The sequence below is a fragment of the Felis catus genome, chromosome B1 (genome assembly GCF_018350175.1).
Source record: "Felis catus isolate Fca126 chromosome B1, F.catus_Fca126_mat1.0, whole genome shotgun sequence".
In the NCBI taxonomy this organism is placed as follows: Eukaryota; Metazoa; Chordata; class Mammalia; order Carnivora; family Felidae; genus Felis; species Felis catus.
Genome location: NC_058371.1, coordinates 116,549,693 through 116,570,492, shown reverse-complemented (window position 1 = coordinate 116,570,492; position 20,800 = coordinate 116,549,693). Strand labels below are relative to the sequence as shown.

General features: G+C 40.2%; 1 protein-coding gene across 6 annotated transcripts in view; it reads left to right on the top strand.

The window, feature by feature from the left end:
* The window catches only part of NPNT (nephronectin), an 82,274-nt gene that overhangs the window by 53,344 nt on the left and 8,130 nt on the right, over positions 1–20,800 (top strand). For all 6 annotated transcript variants that reach the window (XM_019829143.3, XM_011281810.4, XM_011281808.4 and 3 more), the window contains 2 exons: positions 15,382–15,468; positions 15,942–16,040. In XM_019829143.3, the coding sequence (XP_019684702.3) occupies positions 15,382–15,468; positions 15,942–16,040 (186 nt within the window). The remainder of the gene's footprint in view (positions 1–15,381; positions 15,469–15,941; positions 16,041–20,800) is intronic.

Below are 20,800 nucleotides of genomic sequence, written 5' to 3'. Positions count from 1 at the left end.
CTCCAAACAGCCCTATACTTCAATTGTATTTTTCTTTACATTGAAAGATATATATTTGTTTAATGGAAAAGGTTGTTCAACAGAGCTTTTCTTTATTCTGTGTGTGTGTGTGTGTGTGTGTGTGTGTGTGTGTGTGTGTCTTCCCCTGAGAAAAGACTAAAGATATTTTAAAAGGAAATCAAGGAAAAAAATTATAATACAAATACATCTGTAGCCAAACTTCTCCCCCAACTCTAGATTTGTATATCCACCTGCCTGTTTAACCTTTCCAGTTGGACAGAAATGCATGTGTCAAATTCCGCACATCTACTTGTTTCTGATCGTCAGCCCAAATACATTCTACCCATGGTCTTTCTCACTCGGGAGATGTCACCTCCATCCTACTAGTTGCTAAGACCAAAGAATTTAGAATCATCTTAAATTACTCTTTGTATACCCACATTCAATCTGTATGGTAATGCTGTTAGCCTTACCTTCAAATACTATCTAAAGTGGGACCACCTCTCACCATCTCCAGCACAGCCACCCTGACCCAAGCCATTCTTCCCCTGGAGTACAGGTCTGAATTCCTTCATCTAGATGATTTGTGGAATACAGATTTTTTTACATTTTAGAGAAGTAATAAGGTACATATGTATACCAAGGCAGGTTAATGTTTCTACAGTGAAACATAGTTTGGCTGCCAAAGACAGTTTGCTTAAGTGTAGGTTACTTTTGCCACCTGATGAGTTACAGAAACAGTCTGTGGATTTCAGCTTTATGGGTGAGAAAGCATGGACCTACACCACCGGAGCCTTCCAACAGGTCTCCTTGCTTCTACCCTGGTCCCTCCATGGTCTCTTCTCAACCCAGCACCTAGAGGGATCTTTTATCTTTATTTTTTTTTTAATGTTTATTTATTTTTGAGAGAAAGAGAAAGAGAAAGAGTATGAGTAGGGAAAGGGCAGAGAGAGTAGGAGACAGAGGAACCAAAGCAGGCTCTATGCTGACAGCAGAGAGCCCTATATAGGGCTCAGACTTAACAAACCACACGATCATGACCTGAACCACTTAACTGAATGAGCCACCCTTGGTACCTTGCTAGAGGGATCTTTTAAAATATAAATGATGCGGCACCTGGATGGCTCAGTCTGTTAAGCAGTTAAGCATCTGACTTTGGCTCAGGTCATGATCTCACAGTCTGTGAGTTCAAGCCCCACGTCAGGATCTGTGCTCACAGCTCAGAGCCTGGAGCCTGCTTTGGATTCTGTGTTTTCCTCTCTCTCTGTCCCTACCCCACTCATGTTCTGTCTCTCTCTCTCTGTCTCTCAAAAATAAATAAACATTTAAAAAATTTAAATATAAATGAGATGTCATTCAAAGCTCTGCATCAGCAAGCAATTGGTTCCATAAGACCATAAGCCCTCCCAGTGTGTCACAGAGTCCTTGAGGCTCTCATCTCCTCAACTGTGCCCTCATTGACTCCACTTGTGCCTCCTCACTGATCCTCAGACTGGAGAACTTTTGCTGCAACCAATCCCTCTCCCTAGAACACTCTTCCCCTAGCTCTCAGCTTGGCTTACTTTCTCACCTCTTCACGCAGGTATCAGCTTATCAGTGAGGCCCCCCTGACCCCTGTATTCAATTGTGACCTCTACCAACCACCACCAGCACAGCTTTCTACTGTTTTTCTCTTTTTAGTAGCATTTATCACCTTCTACTATACCGTATTATTTACTTATTTACCATGTCTATTGTATCTCCCTACTAGAATACAAACTTTCTGAGGACAGGGATCTTTGTCTGTTTTGTTCATTGGTGTATCTCAAGAACCTAGAATGATGCCTGGCACATAATTGACACTTGAACACCATTTGTGGAACAAAGGAATGAATTGATCACTGATAGCATTTTAACATAAAATAATCATTGTGTGCTATCCATACAAAAGCTAGTTTAGTGTAACAACACGTTTAATCTGTATTTATGAATTAAAACATTGTTTCTTTCCTCTCTCTCTCTCTCTCTCTCTTTTTTTTTTTTTTTTTACCGTGGTGCTTCCACCATTTTTCCCTCTCTTTCTTCCCTCCCTTCATCCTTTCATTTTAGAGATTGGTATTCTATTCAGTGGAATATTAAACCTGAAAATTGAATGTTAATGAGAAGAAAGATGATGTCAGTTTAGAGATAATGACTCAAAGCCTATATTTCCTAGCTTCTGAGACTTGCTCAAATAATTTTTGCTTTATACCTTTATTATTTGAAAGTTGGCCTGTGAGAGGGCACACACATTTTTTAAAAACAACATTTTTTGTAGATATAAACAAAATACCGTTGAAGCTGGAATTTTTGTCCTGTTAGTACTCCTAGAAAGAAAGAGGTTCAAAACAGAAAAAGAAAAATTTTAACTTCAAATAAGCAATCGGGATGGAAGAATTATAATATAGCCATTTCACATTTTAATTTGGGGCCTAAAATCTTTCATCTAGATGAATATCAGTTAATTACTCAAGAGTGATATCCTTAGGAGGCTTAAAACAAATCATCCCCCTTACAATCAAAATCTCTAATGGTAACTAAAGTCTCTCACAGTAACCCGCCTTACTGTTGGGATATTCTCTCTTTAATATAAATTCTTGAAATTACAGTTTACACCACTTCAGTACTGTCAGGTAATTATGGCTGATGGACACAGCTGGTCAATGTCTCCAGACCCCATACTCCATATATTAAAAGAACACGCTCAGGAAATTACTCAGCTGTTTCTTTTATGGGCTCAGTAATTTCTGTTTCATAAACCTTTTCTTAGAAATATTGTTTTTCAACCCACTTTTAGTCTTTTTGGGTTGCCCTTTGAACCTTCTTTCTCAAATCTGTCTCAAACTATGGGGTCCAAAGATAGTCAGATCTGACCCAATATTGATTGCAAGGAGAGTTTCTTTAACCATATTTTTCTAATCTAAATCATTTCCCTCTGTTGCCAAGTATGTTATCGTGCAGATTATGGGCAGCTGTTTTATCCCCAGATGTTTTATCCCTCAAAAATAGTCACACGATGCCTGGGACATAGTAGGCACTCAAAAATATTTATTGAGTGGAATGAAATTTTATGTTGTAGTCAACTTTTTTCAATCTGTGTTATTCTTCAAATGCTTGAACTAGCTAAATTTAACTTGTTGGTTCTGAGAGTTTGTCTCCAGATGATCAAAGTTGATTTCAGATTATGGTCTCTCTGTTACCCTGATACACCTTACTATAGTCATTGAAAACAAACATTGTCTAGAAAACTCTAATATACCTCTTTCTGAGTATGATGTAGGGAAATAGTGAAAAGGCATTGATTGAAAGGAAATAGGAAAACAAGATTGAGACGTGAAATTGAGGAGTTTTTAACTACTGCTAAGGAGAATATACATTGAATCAGAAGATCTGATTTCGATTCTTACCTCTATTATTTATGAGTTAGACACCTTTGGACAAATTACTGTACATTAGCTCTCATCTGCATAGTTTCTGAGACCAATGGGTTTATCTTTGACTCTGGAAGAGCCTGGTGGAGGTTGGGGGGAGGGTTGGGGAGACAGTAAGATGCTGGGCAGACTGAGAGCAAGAAAAGCAGATTTAATTGGTGGGACACCTGTTTGGACCCAGAGATATGCTGCAGGGAATTGCTAGAAAGTTGGAGACCTAGCACCAAAGACAAAAATCTGGTATCAGAGCAGGTAGGAGCTATCCCAAAGCAAAAGATAAATAAATAAAATAAATAAAAACTCTATGTAGAACCTGAAGTAAAGGAACTTAGGGGGAAATGCATTCTAGTCTAGTAATACAATGAATTATTATGCAACAGTGTTTTTTTTTTTTGAGAAATATTTAATGCCTTGGGAAAATGCTAATGTTATAAAAAGCTTAAGTGAAAAGAATATACAGAAGTGTACGTATCATTTGACCCCAATTAGGTATAAAATACATGTCTGCATATGTCTGGATGAATATAAAAGTTTGGAAGAAAAACAAATTAGTAATTGTGAATCTATCCAGTTTATGATATTTGGGGTAACTTTCCTTGTCTTTTAAAAAATATTTTAAAAAGTATATATACAGGGGCGTCTGGGTGGTGCAGTCGGTTAAGCGTCCGACTTCAGCCAGGTCACGATCTCGCGCTCCGTGAGTTCGAGCCCCGCTTCAGGCTCTGGGCTGATGGCTCAGAGCCTGGAGCCTGTTTCCGATTCTGTGTCTCCCTCTCTGTCTGCCCCTCCCCCGTTCATGCTCTGTCTCTCTCTGTCCCAAAAATAAATTAAAAATGTTGAAAAAAAAAAAGTATATATACATACGTATGTATACATACGTATGTATACATACGTATGTATACATACATGTATATATATACACACACACATATGAGTATATGAATGAGTGTGTGCACACTCCTGCCTGGGAGGATGAGAGGAAGAGGGAGAGAGAGAGAATTTTAAGCAGGCTCAAGCCCATCAGGAGCCTGGGGTGGGGGTTGGGGGCCTCTATCTCCTGAGTGGTAAGATCATGACCTGAGCCAAAATCAAGAATGGGACTCTTAACCAGCTGAGCCACCCAGGCACACTTTTCCGTGTCTTTTTGTTGTCCTTAGTGATGTTTCATCGTCCCATTCCCACTGCTGTTGGTTGCTGTAATGTATTCCCAGAGTGATTCCTTCAGAGAGGTGTCAGTGGTCATAGAATCCACTCTCCCCAGCAAGAGAGTGAATTGTGTGTTTTGGAAAAATACCCCATGGGATTCTCATTTTCAATCATATAATTTTATTTAGAACATCCTGGTTTTTAAAGATGCATTAAACATTTTATTCTATTTTTAACCTTTCAGAATTGTCTTTAGAATTGAGTGTGTCAGATATGTCCAGTTTAGCTAGAAAGCTCGGATTACCACAAGGAATATAATACCAGTTGGACCAGGAAGCAAATTTTTTTTTCAAAGTGTTGTCAGAAGCTCCTTGGAACCAGAGTAACCTAGGGTGCTTATTTAAGATGTAGATTCCTAATCCTCACCACACATTGGCTAAATCAGACTTTCTAAGGAAGTACTTCTCTGTCCTCAATGTGTATATAAGTCACATGGAACTTGGTTAAAGTGAAAACTTGGATTTATTGGGTCTAGGGGAGGACCTGAGATTCTGCATTTTTAACAAGTTTGCAGGTAATGCTGTTGATCTGCTGACCACACTGAACAGGGCTCTCTAAGTCTTAATGGGAGCTCCAGCTAGTGGAACCAAGACAGAATTAGCCAGATGTGGAATGTTTCAAATATAGCAATTGTGCCTAAAATGTAGCATGTAGCATCTGGGCCACATAAAGAGGGAAAATGTCGCAGAATAAAGATTACAGAATAGAATACAGTGTGTATCAGTTGCTCTTATGAGTGGCCTTATCAGAGAGCCAGACTCATTGTTTCTATGTTATCCTAGACCATGAGAATGTGTTGAAATTCCAAGTACCATGCAGTAAGAAGAAAATTGTTTCCATTTTCTTGATTGCTGCTTTGCTGCCTGCTGTGTACCATTTCCTTCTCTTCCTTCTGTGGGTTTTTAGAGTCTGTGGCTGGTGCCATCACATCCATCACATTGTTCTTAGTTATGAAAATAGGATCTCTCTTCTGATTCTATGTGGTAATGAGTAAAAAGATTGTTTCTGCTGAGGGGCGAAAAGGTCTTCAAACTAGTTTGCTGTCTGGTAAACAGCAAGGCCCACAGAGACCCTGAGAAGATGCCTGACATCTCCCTGAGGATTAAATTCCTGCTAGTGTTTTGAAGGAATGAGTTGTCACTGCTTACTGGTCAGGATTTGGGGCTGTGAATTCTGAAAGTTTTCAAGATTTTTGATTTATATTTTAATTTGATTTTATGGTGGCTGGTAAAGAAGAAATAGTTCTCTCTGGAAGGGACAAAATGAATTCTTGGTGAACGTGACCAAAGTCAGAAATCAAAAAATGCTAAGTTGTATATACAGTTGCCTGTAGTGTTGTAATGAAAAGTATTGTGTTCAGCCACTCTGTGATTTGGGGCATATCACTAAATCCTCCCATGCCTTTGTTTCCTCACCTATAAATGGGGACAATAATAGTATCTACCTCATTGAGAAAATTAGATGACGGGGTGCATGTAAAACTCTTACCATAGTTCTTGGCATATAATAAGAACTCAATACATAATTGCTCTTACTACTTCTGTTGATGTTGTTGAATTCAGTTATATGATAATAATACCATATACTTAATTCATAAGAATACAGCCCTATTTTCTGTTCCAGTTCTGAGTCTGTATTTTTCTGAAGCCTTTTGTTATGGTTTGTTATAATTTTAATACTATTTTTGGCTAACTGGATCATTTTGAGCCAAATTGGCTTGCAAGTGAGAGCTATTAGGTGAGTAGAGAAAATACAAAAGGAAAGCTGCTACTTTGCATATCCTTTACTTTTTACCAAGTAATTGGAATATCCTGTTTCATTTAGGTGTTGATAGTGACCAGGTGAACAGTTGTGATGTCAAAAGGGAGACAGGATCCCCTCGACTTCCTAGCTGTGCATATAGTGACAACAGCCTTTTGAGAGATGAGTCTGTCTGGGTGGGAAACAGGTGTCGTGTCTGATACATACCAAAAATCAAAGCTTTTTTTTTTTTCCTCTAAAGTGATTTCTTTGGCCTGAGGGCATTGACACTTGTCCCACAGAGCAGGTGGGATTCTGCACCTCCCTGGGTGTTCGTGCTGTGCTCAGTGCCAGCAGCCCTATCGGGTAGTCTGCTCACCCACCGGGTAACCTGATCAACCACCGGGTGGTCTTCTCACTCATTGGGTGGCCTGCTCACCCACCGCTGGGTCTGTTCACTGCCTGCTCTGGAGTGTTCCTGACAGGGCTACGCTTTATGGCTTCCTTGGCTCAGAAGACGGAAAGAGAACAGAACCTGTCATGCTTTCTCTTGCTCGGGAAAAGTTGTGTTATCATCCTTGTGGTCATACTTAGAAAAGAACCATCTTTTCGATACTCTGTTCTCCCTGGATTGCACCAGGCAGTGCTTTGAGGTGTTCTGAAACTGTTGAAGGAGAAATAGGTGAGGCATGTAAATCGGGCTCCTTGCTGAATGCTGTCGCTGTGTCCATGTTCCACTTTCATGAGAGATTTAATTTTTCCCAATTCTGCTCTTTACTCTCATCCCAAAGGGCTGTCTTTTGAACATTTTAGATTCTTCCTATGGATGAAAGCTTTGGCAGACAAGGGCTTATTTCTGTGAATCCCAGAAACTCTTTTCTTTTTGCTAGTGATCAGTTATATGGCTAAGAATTTTCTCTAAAGTGGTTAAGGAAATTTCAGAAACTCCTTTCCAGCCCTCTTATTTGCTTCTTTCTGGTTATTTAAAGCTATAATGTGTATGTTCTTCATCTGGAGAGGGAAAGAAAGGGGGCGGGCAGGGGGGAGAGAGGCAGGAGACTGCCTCATAAAACCCCTGTCACTCATCTCCACTCTGTACTCTCTAAAAATCCCCTAGGTTTTGCCTCCAGAACGAGACTTCAGAGTATTAGGAGAGTGGGGCTCCTAGGGGGCTCAATAGTTTAAGCATCCGACTTCAGCTCAGGCCATGATCTCACGGTTCCTGAGTTCGAGCCGCGTGTCAAGCTCTGTGCTGACAGCTCAGAGCCTGGAGCCTGTTTCGGATTCTGTGTGTCATCTCTCTCTGCCCCTGTCCTAGTCACACTCTGTTTCTCACTATCTTAAAAATAAATAAACCTTAAAACCGAAAAAAGAATATTAGGAAAGTTACAGATGTACCATTCTCTTCCAATGAACCAAACCCGTCACCACAGAAAGAATTTAAGACCGTGTTATCTTCAATCTTTTTGTCCCGCAACAAATGCCAGAACTGGCCTGGGTAATGTCATGGTAGCCACCATTGTACAGAAATGGAATTTGCAAACCTACCTTTAATTAATAGTGCTTACATTTTGCTATAGTTCACTCTTTGGAAGAAGTCTGGCAGTGGGAGGTGTGTATGATAATATTTACATTTACTTCACTGCGTTTACTTTTCATTTTTTTGGGGGGGTAACAGTATACTTGACTATTTGGGAAACCTCATTTATGAGTGCAAGTTATACATTAATGTCATATTCCTTGGGAAAATAGAAAGTGCTGGGCCAAAGTATCTTTTAAGAGATTTCCTGCTTATTTGTTTGGCCGATTCTTCTCACAGGCTCCTGGGCTCTCCAGCCATTGTGAAAGAGTACTAGCTCGCTGGGCACAACCCAGCCACGTATTTATCCAGCTGTCTGTGTGCTTCACTACCTGCATACCCCCTTTGTTTCAGTTCATGCCGACGACTGTAAGAAGCACCAAGCAAGTGATATTTTTTGGTGAATAAAACATTGGTCAATGGAAGGGAAAAATTTAGGAAATGAGTCTTTTACAGAATATATGAACATTCTTGGGGTGCCTGGGTGGCCCAGTTGGTTAAGTGGCCAACTGTGGCTGAGTTCATGATCTCATGGTTCGTGGGTTTGAGCCCTATGTCGGGCTCTCTGCTGACAACTCAGAGCCTGGAGCCTCCTTCAGATTCTGTGTTTCCCTCTCTGCCCCTCTCCCCCCCACCCTCCCTCCCTCCCTCCCTCTTTCCCTCTCTCTCTCTCAAATGTAAATTAAAATATTAAAAACATATTAAAAAAAAGGATTTCTGTTATGGAAGAAAAAAAGTACCTAAAGCATTGAAAGAAAAGAGAATTCTGTGAGAGCACACATATAGACCCCTACCCCATAGCAACTACATGTCTGTTACTTGTATTTTGATTACTCAAAGAGGACTTTCAATAGAGTCTTGGTACCTATATTAAATGTGAGGCTATGAAATGGAAATATATCTGTGAATTTAAACATGTTCTTTGATCCAAGAGAATTATTTTAATCAAGGAAGAAAATGTTAATTAAAATAAATGATAAATAGCCTTGCCTAAAAATAAAAGTATAACCAGGATAGACACTTATGCATGATTTTTCTAATTATTTTTCCCTGCTTTGTATTTTAGCTAATAGTCAATCTAAATATGTAATATATTTTATAAAAACAAATACATATCTGATACTTTCTAGTTGGACCATTAATTTTTAGAACTAAAATGGTATAATTTTAGAGATTAAAAAAAGGATAGGAGAAATGCTAACAATACAATTCTGCTACCCTCTGTCCATCCATCCTCCATCTATTCTATGCACTGTAACGTAATCAGTCAAGAAACGCAACCCGCTGAGTACAAGACACTGGGCTAAGAACTTGTTGTAAAGCAGTGAGCATACTCTTGCCCTCATGGGATCTACATCCTGGAGGTGAAGACAGACATCTAACAGTTTCCCCAGGTACTGAATGCTTTAAAGGAGAATAGAGGAAGCTGTGTGAGGACGTGGGGCTGGCTAAGCTCTCCTGGGAAGGACAGATGGGTGAAAATCTCTTGAGAGGTGATGCTTGCACTGTGACACACAGGATGCATTACTGTGAGCGAGTGCCCCAGGGAGTGAAAGGGTGTGGAACAAAAACATCCTTCTAGTTCTAGAACTCACAGGTAGGAAAGCAGGGTGTGGGAGGAAGGGCACCAAATGCAGCTAGAGATGCAGTGCCTTTTAAAGCCCTGTAAAAATTTCGGACCTTATTCTGGTGGAAGCTGGAAGCCTTTGGAAGATTTTAGATCAGGTACACCATTCTGGCTGTACCATGGAGAATGAGTGGGAGGGACGTGAAAGTGGACGTGAGAGGGCAAATATGATCAAAATTAACATAAACTAAAGAATGTTCATATAACTCTTTTTTTTTAATTTTTTTAAATATTTATTTATTTTTGAGAGAGAAAGACAGCATGAGCAGGGGAGGGACAGAGAGAGGGAGACACAGAATCTGAAGCAGGCTCCAGGCTCCGAGCTGTCAGCACAGAGCCCAACGCGGAGCTTGAACCTACAAACCCTGAAATCATGACCTGAGCTGAAGTCGGATGCTTAACCTACTGAGCCACCCAGGTGCCCCCAGAAATCATTTCTTTTTATAAACAATTCTTTACAATAAAAGAAGCCAAGAATATACAGTGGACAAATGGCAGTCTCTTCAAAAACATGGTATTGGGAAAACTGGATGGCCAGTTTTCCTTATATTAGTTATATATTTCCTTATATTAGTTTCAGGTGTACCACACAATGAGTAGATACTTGAATGCGTGTTGAAATGATGACCACTATAAATCTAGTTAGCACCCATCATAATACTTTATTACAGAATCTTTTCTTATGATGAGAACTTTTAAGATTTTCTCTGTTAGCAACTTTCAGATATGCAGTGCAGTGTTTTTAATTGTAGTCACCATGCTTTACATTCCATCACAAGAGTTACTTATTTTATAACTGGACATTTATAACTTTGGAGCTCTTTCACCCATTCACCTGTTTTTGGCAACCACCAATCCGTCCAATCCGTTGTCTGTATCTATGAGCTTGTTTTTGTTTTTAAGATTCCACATTTGAGTGAGAGCATGTGGTATTTGTTTTACTCTGACTCAGTTCACTTACCATAATGCCTTCAGGGTCTTTCCATGTTGTCACAAGTGGCAAGACTTCATTCCTTTTTATAGCTGATTATTACTCTGTGCGTATATATGCCATCTCTTCATCCATTCATTAGTGGACACTGAGGTTGTTCCCATGTCTTGGCTGTTGTGAATAATGCTGCAGTGAGCATGAGAATGCTTATATCTTTTTGAATTACTGCTTTTATTTTCTTCAGATAGATACTCAGAAGTGGAATTGCTGGATCATATGGTGTTTCTAGTTTTAATTTTTGGGGGAACCTCCCTAGTGACCGCACCAGTTTGCATTCTCATTACCATTGCACAAAGGTTCCCTTTTCTCCACATCTCTGCCAACACTTGTTATTTCTTGTCTCTTTGATTACAGCCATTCTTACAGGTGTGAGGTTTTTATTTGCATTTCCCTGTTGATCGATGATATTGAGCACCTTTTAACGTAACTGCTGGCCCCTGTATGTCTTTGGAAAAACGTTGATTCAGATCTTCTGCTCATTTTGTAATTGAATTTTTTTTCTTTTGCTATTGAATTGTCTGAGTTCTTTATATATTTTGGGTATTAACTTCTTATTGGATATGATTTGCAAATATTTTCTCCTATTTAGCAGCTGGCCTTTTCATTTTGGTGGTGGTGTTCTTTGCTGTGCAGAAGGTTTTTAGTTTGATAGCATCCTGCTTGCTTATTTTTGCTTTTGGAGTCAGATCCAAAAAAAAAAAAAAAAATCATTGCCAAGACGAGTGCCAAGGAACTTACTGCCTGTATTTTCTTCTAGGAGTTTTATGGTTGCAGATCTTACATTCAAGTCTTTAATCCATGTTGAGTTCATTTTTGTGTATAATGTAAAATAGAGATCCAGTTTCATTCTTTTACTTGTGGCCATCCAGTTTGCCCAATACCATGTTTTTGAAGAGACTGCCATTTGTCCACTGTATATTCTTGGCTTCTTTCATTGTAAATTAATTGGCCATATGTGCTTGGGAGGGCGTGTTTTGTCTCTCTTATTTTCTAGTCTGTTTTTTGTTTGCTTGTTTTTTCTTGTACATAGTTAAGATCATACTGCTTGAGTGATTTTGTCCCACAACTTATTTCACCTAGTGTTGTCACATAAAGCGTAAAATACCAGGTAGCAGGGTGGCAAACCTTCTCTTGACTCTTAGCAATCCATATGTGTATGTGTCAGGAAGGAGAAATAGTTTAACAATTTGGCAGAGTTACAGAGAAGAGCACACACAATTGTGAGAACTAATAGCCGTGGAGCGTTTAGGTCTCTGAATTCCTTGGACTGTTTCCCAGTGACCTGCACTGAAGGTGTGCTTGGTCACCTGCTGAAGTTACTGTTTTTGGCACTTGGTTTCCAAGAACTATTTATGGACATCTGGCATTAATGGAACATTAATGAACCATCCAAACGCGTGATCTCCTCCCTTCCTTTCTCCTCAACCTCATCCCAAGTCACATTCCCCCACTTCTCAGCATCCTCCAGACGCCATGAACTCCTTTCTCTGGATATTCTGAGCGCCTTCTTTGTAACTGCTGTCTGAAACACTCCCTCCTCCCCCACACCACCACTTTGCTTTTTGCTTGGAAGTTTCCGTATTCTTTCCTTCTTGGTGTAAATGATGCTTCCTTAGAGAGGAACCCCTTGATCTCTCTTTATGACCAGTTTATTATTGAGAGTGGAAGTAACCCTCATTATTTAATGCATGCATTAAATCATTTAAGGACACTTCTAATATATTTTTTAAGAAAGATATTTGCAAGCTGTGTTCACACGGTGTTATATCAGGGATGGAAGTGATACCCACTAAATAAGCATGAGGTGTTTAAGTACATTTGTAATACAGAGGTTTCTTTTTTTTTAAGGTTTATTTTTGAGAGAGAGCGAGCAAGTAGGGGAGGAACAGAGAGAGAGAGAGAGAGAGAGAGAGAGAGAGAGAGAGAGAGAATCCATCCCAAGCAGGCTTCATGCTGTTAGCACAGGACCCGATACAGGGCTAGAACCCATGAACTGTGAGATCGTGATCTGAGCCGAAATCAAGAGTCAAGAGTCAGATGTTTAACCAGGCGCTCTATCAATACAGAGGTTTCTAAGAACACACCTTGCAAGTGCCATGGAGAACAGTTTTATCTAGGGCAAACTGCATTGAATGCAGTGACACCCATCCTATAAAGAATGAAGTGATGGAGGGAATTGAGTACCTGATCCAAAGACTATCATCAATAAAACAATCAACAGAGTAAAACACACACACACACACACACACACACACACACACACACTCAAAAAAAAAAAAAGAATGAATTGATGAATTCACTTAGAAACATCTATAAGAAAGCTAATTGCAAGCTTCCTATGACAGGTGTTATATCAGTGACTAGAAGTTATCCCCATGTTGTAATATATGTATTACAGTTTTAAGATCACATGTAATAAAGAAGCTTCTAAGAACACCAAAAATAGGCCCCTTGTGCCAGGAAACCTTTGTACCAGCCTCCCCCTCTACACCAAGACTCTATTTACCATTTGAGTGTCCTTCATCTAGGAAAAAAGGGGGGCTGACAAACAGCCACAAAGCAGTCCCATAATACGGTATTAGAAGATTTAAGCTATTCCAGTCCAGAGATGAGTTGTGTAAGTTACAACAAGAGACAAAAAATGATTGTTCTATAGAATTTTTTACACTTTCTCTATATAATGAGAAATGAAGCATAATTGCTTACAACTTTATAATATTTCTAGTAAATAAGAGGCAATCTCCCTCTTAGAGGCCCAAAGGAAGAAAGGAAAGCTATAAAATGGATATTGTTGCTGTTAGTCCTTTGGCTATGAAAGCGGGTGGCTTGTAGGGGAGAGAGAGACAGAGAGGGGAGAAGGAGCAGGAGCGTCGGTTGAGTGTCTGACTTCAGCTCAGGTCATGATCTCACAGTCTGTGAGTTCAAGCCCCGCGTTGGGCTCTGTGCTGACAGCTCAGAGCCTGGAGCCTGCTTTGGATTCTGTGTCTCCCCCTCTCTCTGCCCCTCTCCGACTCACACACTGTCTCACTCTCTCAAAAATAAATAAATGTTAAAAAAAAAAAAAAAACTTAAGAGGATAGCCAGTTACCTCAGCCCAGGGCACCTGCGATCAGGTTATATCCCTAGAGCTGGTCTATGTACTGGCTTCTCTCCCATCCCTTTCAGGCTGGGTATATGTGAGTGTGTGTGTGGAGAGGAGATGGGTATCCGCTGTTTGGACTTTTGAAACAAAAAGGGAAAAACTTGAAAAGCAGTAAGCAAAATAAAAACCATCAGTGTGAATATTATGGGATTGTTACTTAATTAAAAAAAAATTCTTGCTAAAAATAATAGGAACATTGTTGAAAAAGAACCCTTCTGACTAATGTCTGTTCCTTGGTGTTCTACATCTTTTACTCCCTGCCTTATAAAAATATAGTTAATGAATTTAAGTTCTGGCGTAGAAAAGGGAGTATGCCCTGGTCTTTGGCCAGGAATTCCCCTCCACCAACATTCCCACATACCCCCTCCATCCCCACCCGAGTTACTCTTCATGACATCGTCTGGTGGTTTTCCTTTGCAGCCCTCATCAAAATTGAGAATTGCAGTGTGGATTTAGCTACGTGTTTAATGTTGGCCTGTCTAGGTAGAATGCAGTCTCCCTGAGGGCCAGGTCCTTGTCGGTCTTGTTCACCCTATTGCCTGTCCCCTTGGCTACCATGGTTCTTGGCATATGGGGGACAAATGTATATTGAATAATAACTACTGCTTTAAATGACTCCGTTTTTTAAAAATGGATTCTTCAGCTCTGGCCCAGTTGGTTCACTTGAGGAAAAGGGTTGACAAAATGTGAGTTTCTGATAAGATTTTCACATTCATTCAGTAAACACTTATTGAGGGCCTGTCTCCAGGTCACGCCCTGGAAATGCCATATGAATAGGACGTGACTGATGCCGTCCTGGACCTCAGAACCTAGAGGGACAGACGTGCATCTGTGTGAAGAACTACAGTTCTCTATGGAAGGTTGTAATAGAGATGCGAACACGAGTCTTTGCGGGGTACAAAAGGAAAGAATTTGATTCGCCTGGGGCATGAACGTTTTTACCCAGACAGGGATGTTTGCATTGGGTCTTTGCAGGAAGAGGGGGAAGTTTGGCAGGTCAACTAGTAGGAACAAGAGGATCCCAAGCTGGGGATGGAGTCAGAGATACGAAAACGAATGGTGTGTTTGGACAGTGATGTGTGTTTTAGGGGGTGAGTTGTGAATCCTTCCCCAGGGAGTTTGGATCTGATCTTTAAGGAGCCAGGGAACCTAGAGATGGTAAGAATTGTGGATGGAGTTCAGCAGCGGGCAGCATTCACTGGAGACGAGTTGATGCTGTGGCTGGAAAATCAAACCATTCACTGCAGTTGCAGGCAGTTTCCACTCAAAAACAGCCTTAATTAAGAGTTCATAATGTATCTTTTCATAGAAACAAATTCTAGAATTTGACAGAGGTGAATATTTTGCCAGAAACGGGTAGCTCTTTTAAAATGTATTCTTCAGGCAAAGACTTTTTAATTTTTTTATGTTGACTTTTAGAAACACTTGAAAAACATTTTCAAAAATTGTACTCCGGTAAGTGTTATAGTGGAAGTGCCTGTAGAACAAACCGCGTGAATCTTAACGTGACGTGTAATATTTTTAATTAAATATTTTGGATTCTTCGGATGAATGAAATGCCTAGGTCTTCTCCCCCTATGCTGTGATTAAAGGCATGCCCCTTTATCAATACCTCCCCAAACCAAACCAAACTTCTCTCTCTTGCAGTTCCACGGCAGCCTTCAAATGACTTGTTTGAAATATTTGAAATTGAAAGAGGAGTCAGTGCAGACGATGAAGCGAAGGATGATCCAGGTAGATACTTACATTTTTGTAGTGTTACAATGACATTTTAGTGTCTCCTTCCATTTCATGAAAATGGCTTTTAAATGGTAGATTATTTAGTTATGTCTGGGAAAAAACATACTTTATTTTTTACAACTCGGTTTCCTTTGCGGTGCCACAATTGTTAAGTGAAAATCATGATATATCATCATTATCTTCTTTTAAAAAAATATTAAAGCTGCACTTCAACTGTGAGGAGGAAATCATGTTTTGTAACTGATGATGTAACAAGGTCATAATTTGGCAACATTGGCGTGTTCTATTCTTACAGCTGAGCACACAGGCACAATTGTTCTAAGTCAGGATTCGTGTGATCTTTGATATCTGGTGGGGTAGTTCTATGTGGCTGGAAGAGAACATGTGTACAGACAGAGAACAAGTTTGTTTTTATTGTTAGTCATTGGGTTTGCGGTCTACTCATCTTTCTGGTCATTTTCTCATAGGTGTTCTGATACACAGTTGTAATTTCGACCATGGGCTTTGTGGATGGATCAGAGAAAAAGACAGTGACTTGCACTGGGAACCAGTTAGAGACCCAGCAGGTAAAACCAGTTAATATAGAGCAGTTTGACCCTCTCTGAGGGCCCTAGTTCTGACAGTCAAGAACACTGTAACATGCCTCTGTGTTTACCCTCTTTATTCAGTAAAGAAAGATCTCGTTTAGCATTTCATATTCCATTTTTTTAAGTGAACTAAACTTGTTAGCAATAAACCAGAATAATATTATGGGAAGACAAGTAGTTCACTAAAAGGCCAGCTAATTTCCCTCACAGAGGTTGGTAAGTGAAACATTTAGACTCATTCTAACATATAATTTTCAAGTTATTTATAGTGCCCCATTCCCAAGCATGAAAGAAGTAATATCATGGTACATCAGCCATGGTGGTAGTCCCTAGTTATTTTCTCAATTAGGTCTTTTTAAAGATTTGACACATTGCAGAAAGAGACACTGGAAATTTCTGTGAAGTTGTGAATATCTCTCTGGAAAAAATTTCAGTCTACTTTAGATGCTGGTGAAATTAATTACAAATTACTACCATTTATTCCACAAGAGAATGTTATTAGAAAGGTTGAGTTAGACATAGCTGCTTGGAAAATTAAGACTTTTAAATTGCATGCTTCCTGGGGTGCCTGAGTAGCTCTACAGTAGCAATATAACAGATTTTTTTTAATGAAAATTTGAAGTAAGCTTTTAAAATATGAATATTCAATAAGCTTAAATGGGTTTTTAGATTTCTCTTAGCTATAAAATAAATTTTAGTGACCCCACCCGCCTGCCTCCCGCAAACACTCTTCTCATTTAAGGTGACTCTGAGCAAGACGTTATCTGTTTGTTTATTTTTGAGAGAGTTGGAATAAGAGCAGGGGAGGGGGTAGAGAGAGAATCCCAAGCAGGCTCCTTGCTGTTAGCGCAGAGTCCCGCATGGGGCCAGATCCCACAAACCTCTAGATCATGACCTGAGCCGAAACCAAGAGTCGGATGCTCAACCGACTGAGCCACCCAGGCACCCCAGGGCATGACGTTATTATTAATGTCACAAATATCTATGAATAAGAGAGAAACCATGTATTTAATATCTACTGTAGTCCTGACTCATTCATCATCTCATTGGTGCTGTTTAATCTACTCTTATCCTGTGAAGCAGGTAATATTGTCCTGTTTCACAAAGGAGATCCTGAGGCCCAGAGGTGGTATACATTTCCTCAGGCCACAAAGCTAAACAAGGGACTTCCCCTCCAGGTGTCCCTGTACTTCCTGTGGCCTCAGCCTTCTCCGGCAGGTGCACTGTCTATGATCAGCAGATGTCAGGACTGTAGGTTTGACTGACCACTGACCTGAAGTAGTTTGCTACAGGATGAGGGAGCTTTAGCAGTCATGTGTGACAGGCTGGTACACACCGTTCATGGCCGTAACGAGTAACTCTTTCAAGTAAGGTACATTGTGAGAATAATTCATGCTAAACTCAGAAGAATTCATTATACTTCCATGTAGGCATCCTATGTAGAAAATCTATGTAAAATACTTGATTTTCAGAATTAAAATACTAAATTGGTTCTAAAGCATAGTATTTAAACACTTTTTATTAGTCATTACCTTTGTTGATGTTTAAATTTGTTGTGCCCCAAATTCCACTTGCCCTCTGAGAGAGAGGATTGGAAATGAGAATGGTAGACAAAAACGTTTGGAATGGCCATTTGGCTATGACAGAACAGAACAAACGGAAAGGAAGTGATGGCTGTTTGGGTGACTGGGTAGCTCTTGATGATTGATTCTGGCCCCTGGAGGATGAGCTTCTGGGGTTGCTCCAGGTTTTACCAATTTGGATGAATTGGATCTTGAACTTGCATATTGAAGGCATACCAGTCAAACGGAGTAGAATGACTCAGAGCCCAAGGAGAAAGTGGCAGTGTGTGCTGAAAAAAATTAGCTCTAAAACATTAGATCAATAGGCGATATTTAAGAGGGTGAAATGTATGGAGAGTGAGTGCAAGGTATGGCTCATGGTCTAGAAACCAACTACACACGTGTGGGAAGGGGAGGAAGTGCCTTAGTGTAAACAGATTCTAGGGGTCAGACTAAAAAGTTCCTAATTTTCAACATTTCCTGAAGTTTTCATTGTTCCAAGGAAGGAGACAGGGAGCTAGCTCTCAAGGCACTGTCTCCCCGTGGGGTTAGTACAGGAAGCTTTCATTCAGTGTATTAGGGGGAAGGGGCAGGAGGCTTGCATAGGCATTTTTTGGTTCAACTGTGCACACCTAGCATGTAGGCATGCGGGTGCATACATCGTATATTCAAAAGATGGCATAAAACTGCCCCTAGGAAGAAATCTTAGTATTATAACGAGCTGCAGGTAACTTCAGGACAATCAGGGGGAGGTTCTCAGGCCCTCATCTCCAGTCTAGCTCAGACTGGCTCATGTAAGGGGCCAGCAGGTAAAACATGTTCCTTCTCTGCTTTTGTCCCTTCCCTCCTCCCTTCTGTTGATAGCTAGGATGCACAGGGAAGTTACTCAAATAAGAGAGGTGAAAGCCTTTTTGAGTGGAATCTGTGTCATCACTGTCATTTCCATAGACATAGGATATTTTTTCCAGAGTGGAAAATCCACTTTGGTGGGTTCTTTCTCATTTGAAAAGAATAGAGATAATTGTAGGTCACTCATAAGAAAATGACCTAGATGGAAAGGTAGCTTGAAGCCTATGGGAAACAAGTGAAGAACCAAAATGTTTAGCTTGAGAAGAAGTGATGGAGCAAGACTGCTTTTCAAATACTTGACCAACAACAAGGGGATGAGAAGTCAGATCAGTAGGTAAAAGCTACAGGAAGATCAGTTTTGGTTCACTCTCGGAACTTTGCAATCAACAGAGCTGTCTAAAAAGAACAGAATGACATGGAAATAGGGAGGTCTCCCCTGGTGGGGGTGTTTGGGTGACATACAGCAAGAGGTTGTTTTGAGCAGTGGATAAGGGTTGAATTAGAAAACCTCATACACAGCCTCCAAGAGCCTCTGACTCAGATTCGAATGCCCCCAGGTCATCCCAAAGAGATGACTGAGCAGCAGGGCTCTGGCTTGGAAAGTGGATGGAAGACCAAAGGGTGGCGGAGTGGAAGAAGGGATAGCAATGCATGGCATATGTCATGGTGGAATTGCAGACAAACTTTTTAGAATATGTTGGGAAAATCTAACCAAATACTGATGGAAATACTGTTAAAGCTTAGTATGAAAAATGCCTGTTTTTCTTCTAGGAAGTTCAGGGGTGTGAGTGTGTGTGTATCACAAGCTAAGACCAGAGCAGAGTATAACCAATTTAATAAATGATTCCTTTGTATTGCCTAATTACCAAGCTTATTGTTTACTTCTATCTAGATTATGCCATTTGTAAAGGAATATATATTTGGATTTCCACAGTTACAACTGATTTTAATGTGCATTTCTTATGCAAGATCCAGATCTGCAGATATTCTCATATGCTAATATCTCTAAGAAAACCCTCAATTAAAACACACTTACAACTTTGAGAAAGAGCTGCAAAGTAAATTCATTTGCTGGCTCTTCTTCCTGGTGCTCATTAGGTTTTGTTTATCACATTCAGTCTTCAACCTAATTGTGAGATAGTAGAATTAATACATGCCTCTAAGGGACAGAGAAGATTGTGCTGCTGACTGATGTGATGTGCTGCAGCCATGTGGCTGTGGCCCTGAAGACACACCCTTCTGTAAATGTCAAGGCTTGACCCTGGGATGGGGGTGGGGGCTTTTCCTGAAACCCCAATCTCTGGGGATCAGGGTTAAAGGAAGCTGACTCAATGCTCTGTCTACTACTGATCACTACTCACTTAAATATATAGCAAGTAAGCCAGCATGTACATGCAAGCGTGTCTGTTGCAGCATTAAATATTATTTTGAAATACACAAACATGGAAAAACAAATCAACAGTGAAAATAACAGCTCCCTCTCCCAGCCCTGGCTCCCAGTTGCCCTCTCCAGATGCAACTAGTTTCTTGGTTATCTTTCCAGAGGGATCTTTTTCTACACAACAGCATCTTGCTTTTATCATTTGAAGATACTGTCCTTTTGTTTTTTTAATGTCTTATTTTTGAGACAGCCAGTGAGTACGCATGAGCCGGGGAGGGGCAAAGAGAGGGGGAGACAGAGGATCCAAAGTAAGGCTCAGTTCTGGCAGCAGAGAGCCCGAGGTAGGGCTTGAACTCATACTGTGAGCTTAAGACCTGAGCCAAAGTCCAATGCTTAACTGACTGAGCCACTCAGGTACCCCAGAAGATACTGTCTTTGAAGAGTTTAGTGGCACATGGACTTTGAAGCCCAAAGGCTTGGGCTGAAACCCAGTGCCACTACTCACTAGCTTTGACTTGGAGCAAGTTATTTAAGTGGAGATGGTAATATCTATTAAACATATGTAAAATATTTAAAGCAGTGCCTGGCCCACAGTTACCAATAAAACAGTATTAGCTATTGTTGAAGATTGTCCTGTAAACAGAACACCCTTATTCTTATTTATGGCTGTTAACTCCATTCCTTCTTCGATGTACCACACTGTATTTAACCAGCCATCCACTGAGGCACATTTCAGCAGAACAGTGCTCCAGTGAAGATTGTCCATGTATCATTTCATATACGCTTGAATATATCTGTAGGATAAATTCCTAAATTGGAATGGCTAGGTCACAGGGAATTAGCATTTTGAATTTTGATAAGTTCTCAAAATTGTCCTTCATAAGAGTTGTAGCAATTTATGCTTCTGCCAATAATATTTAAGAACCATTCCCAATAGATCTTACCCA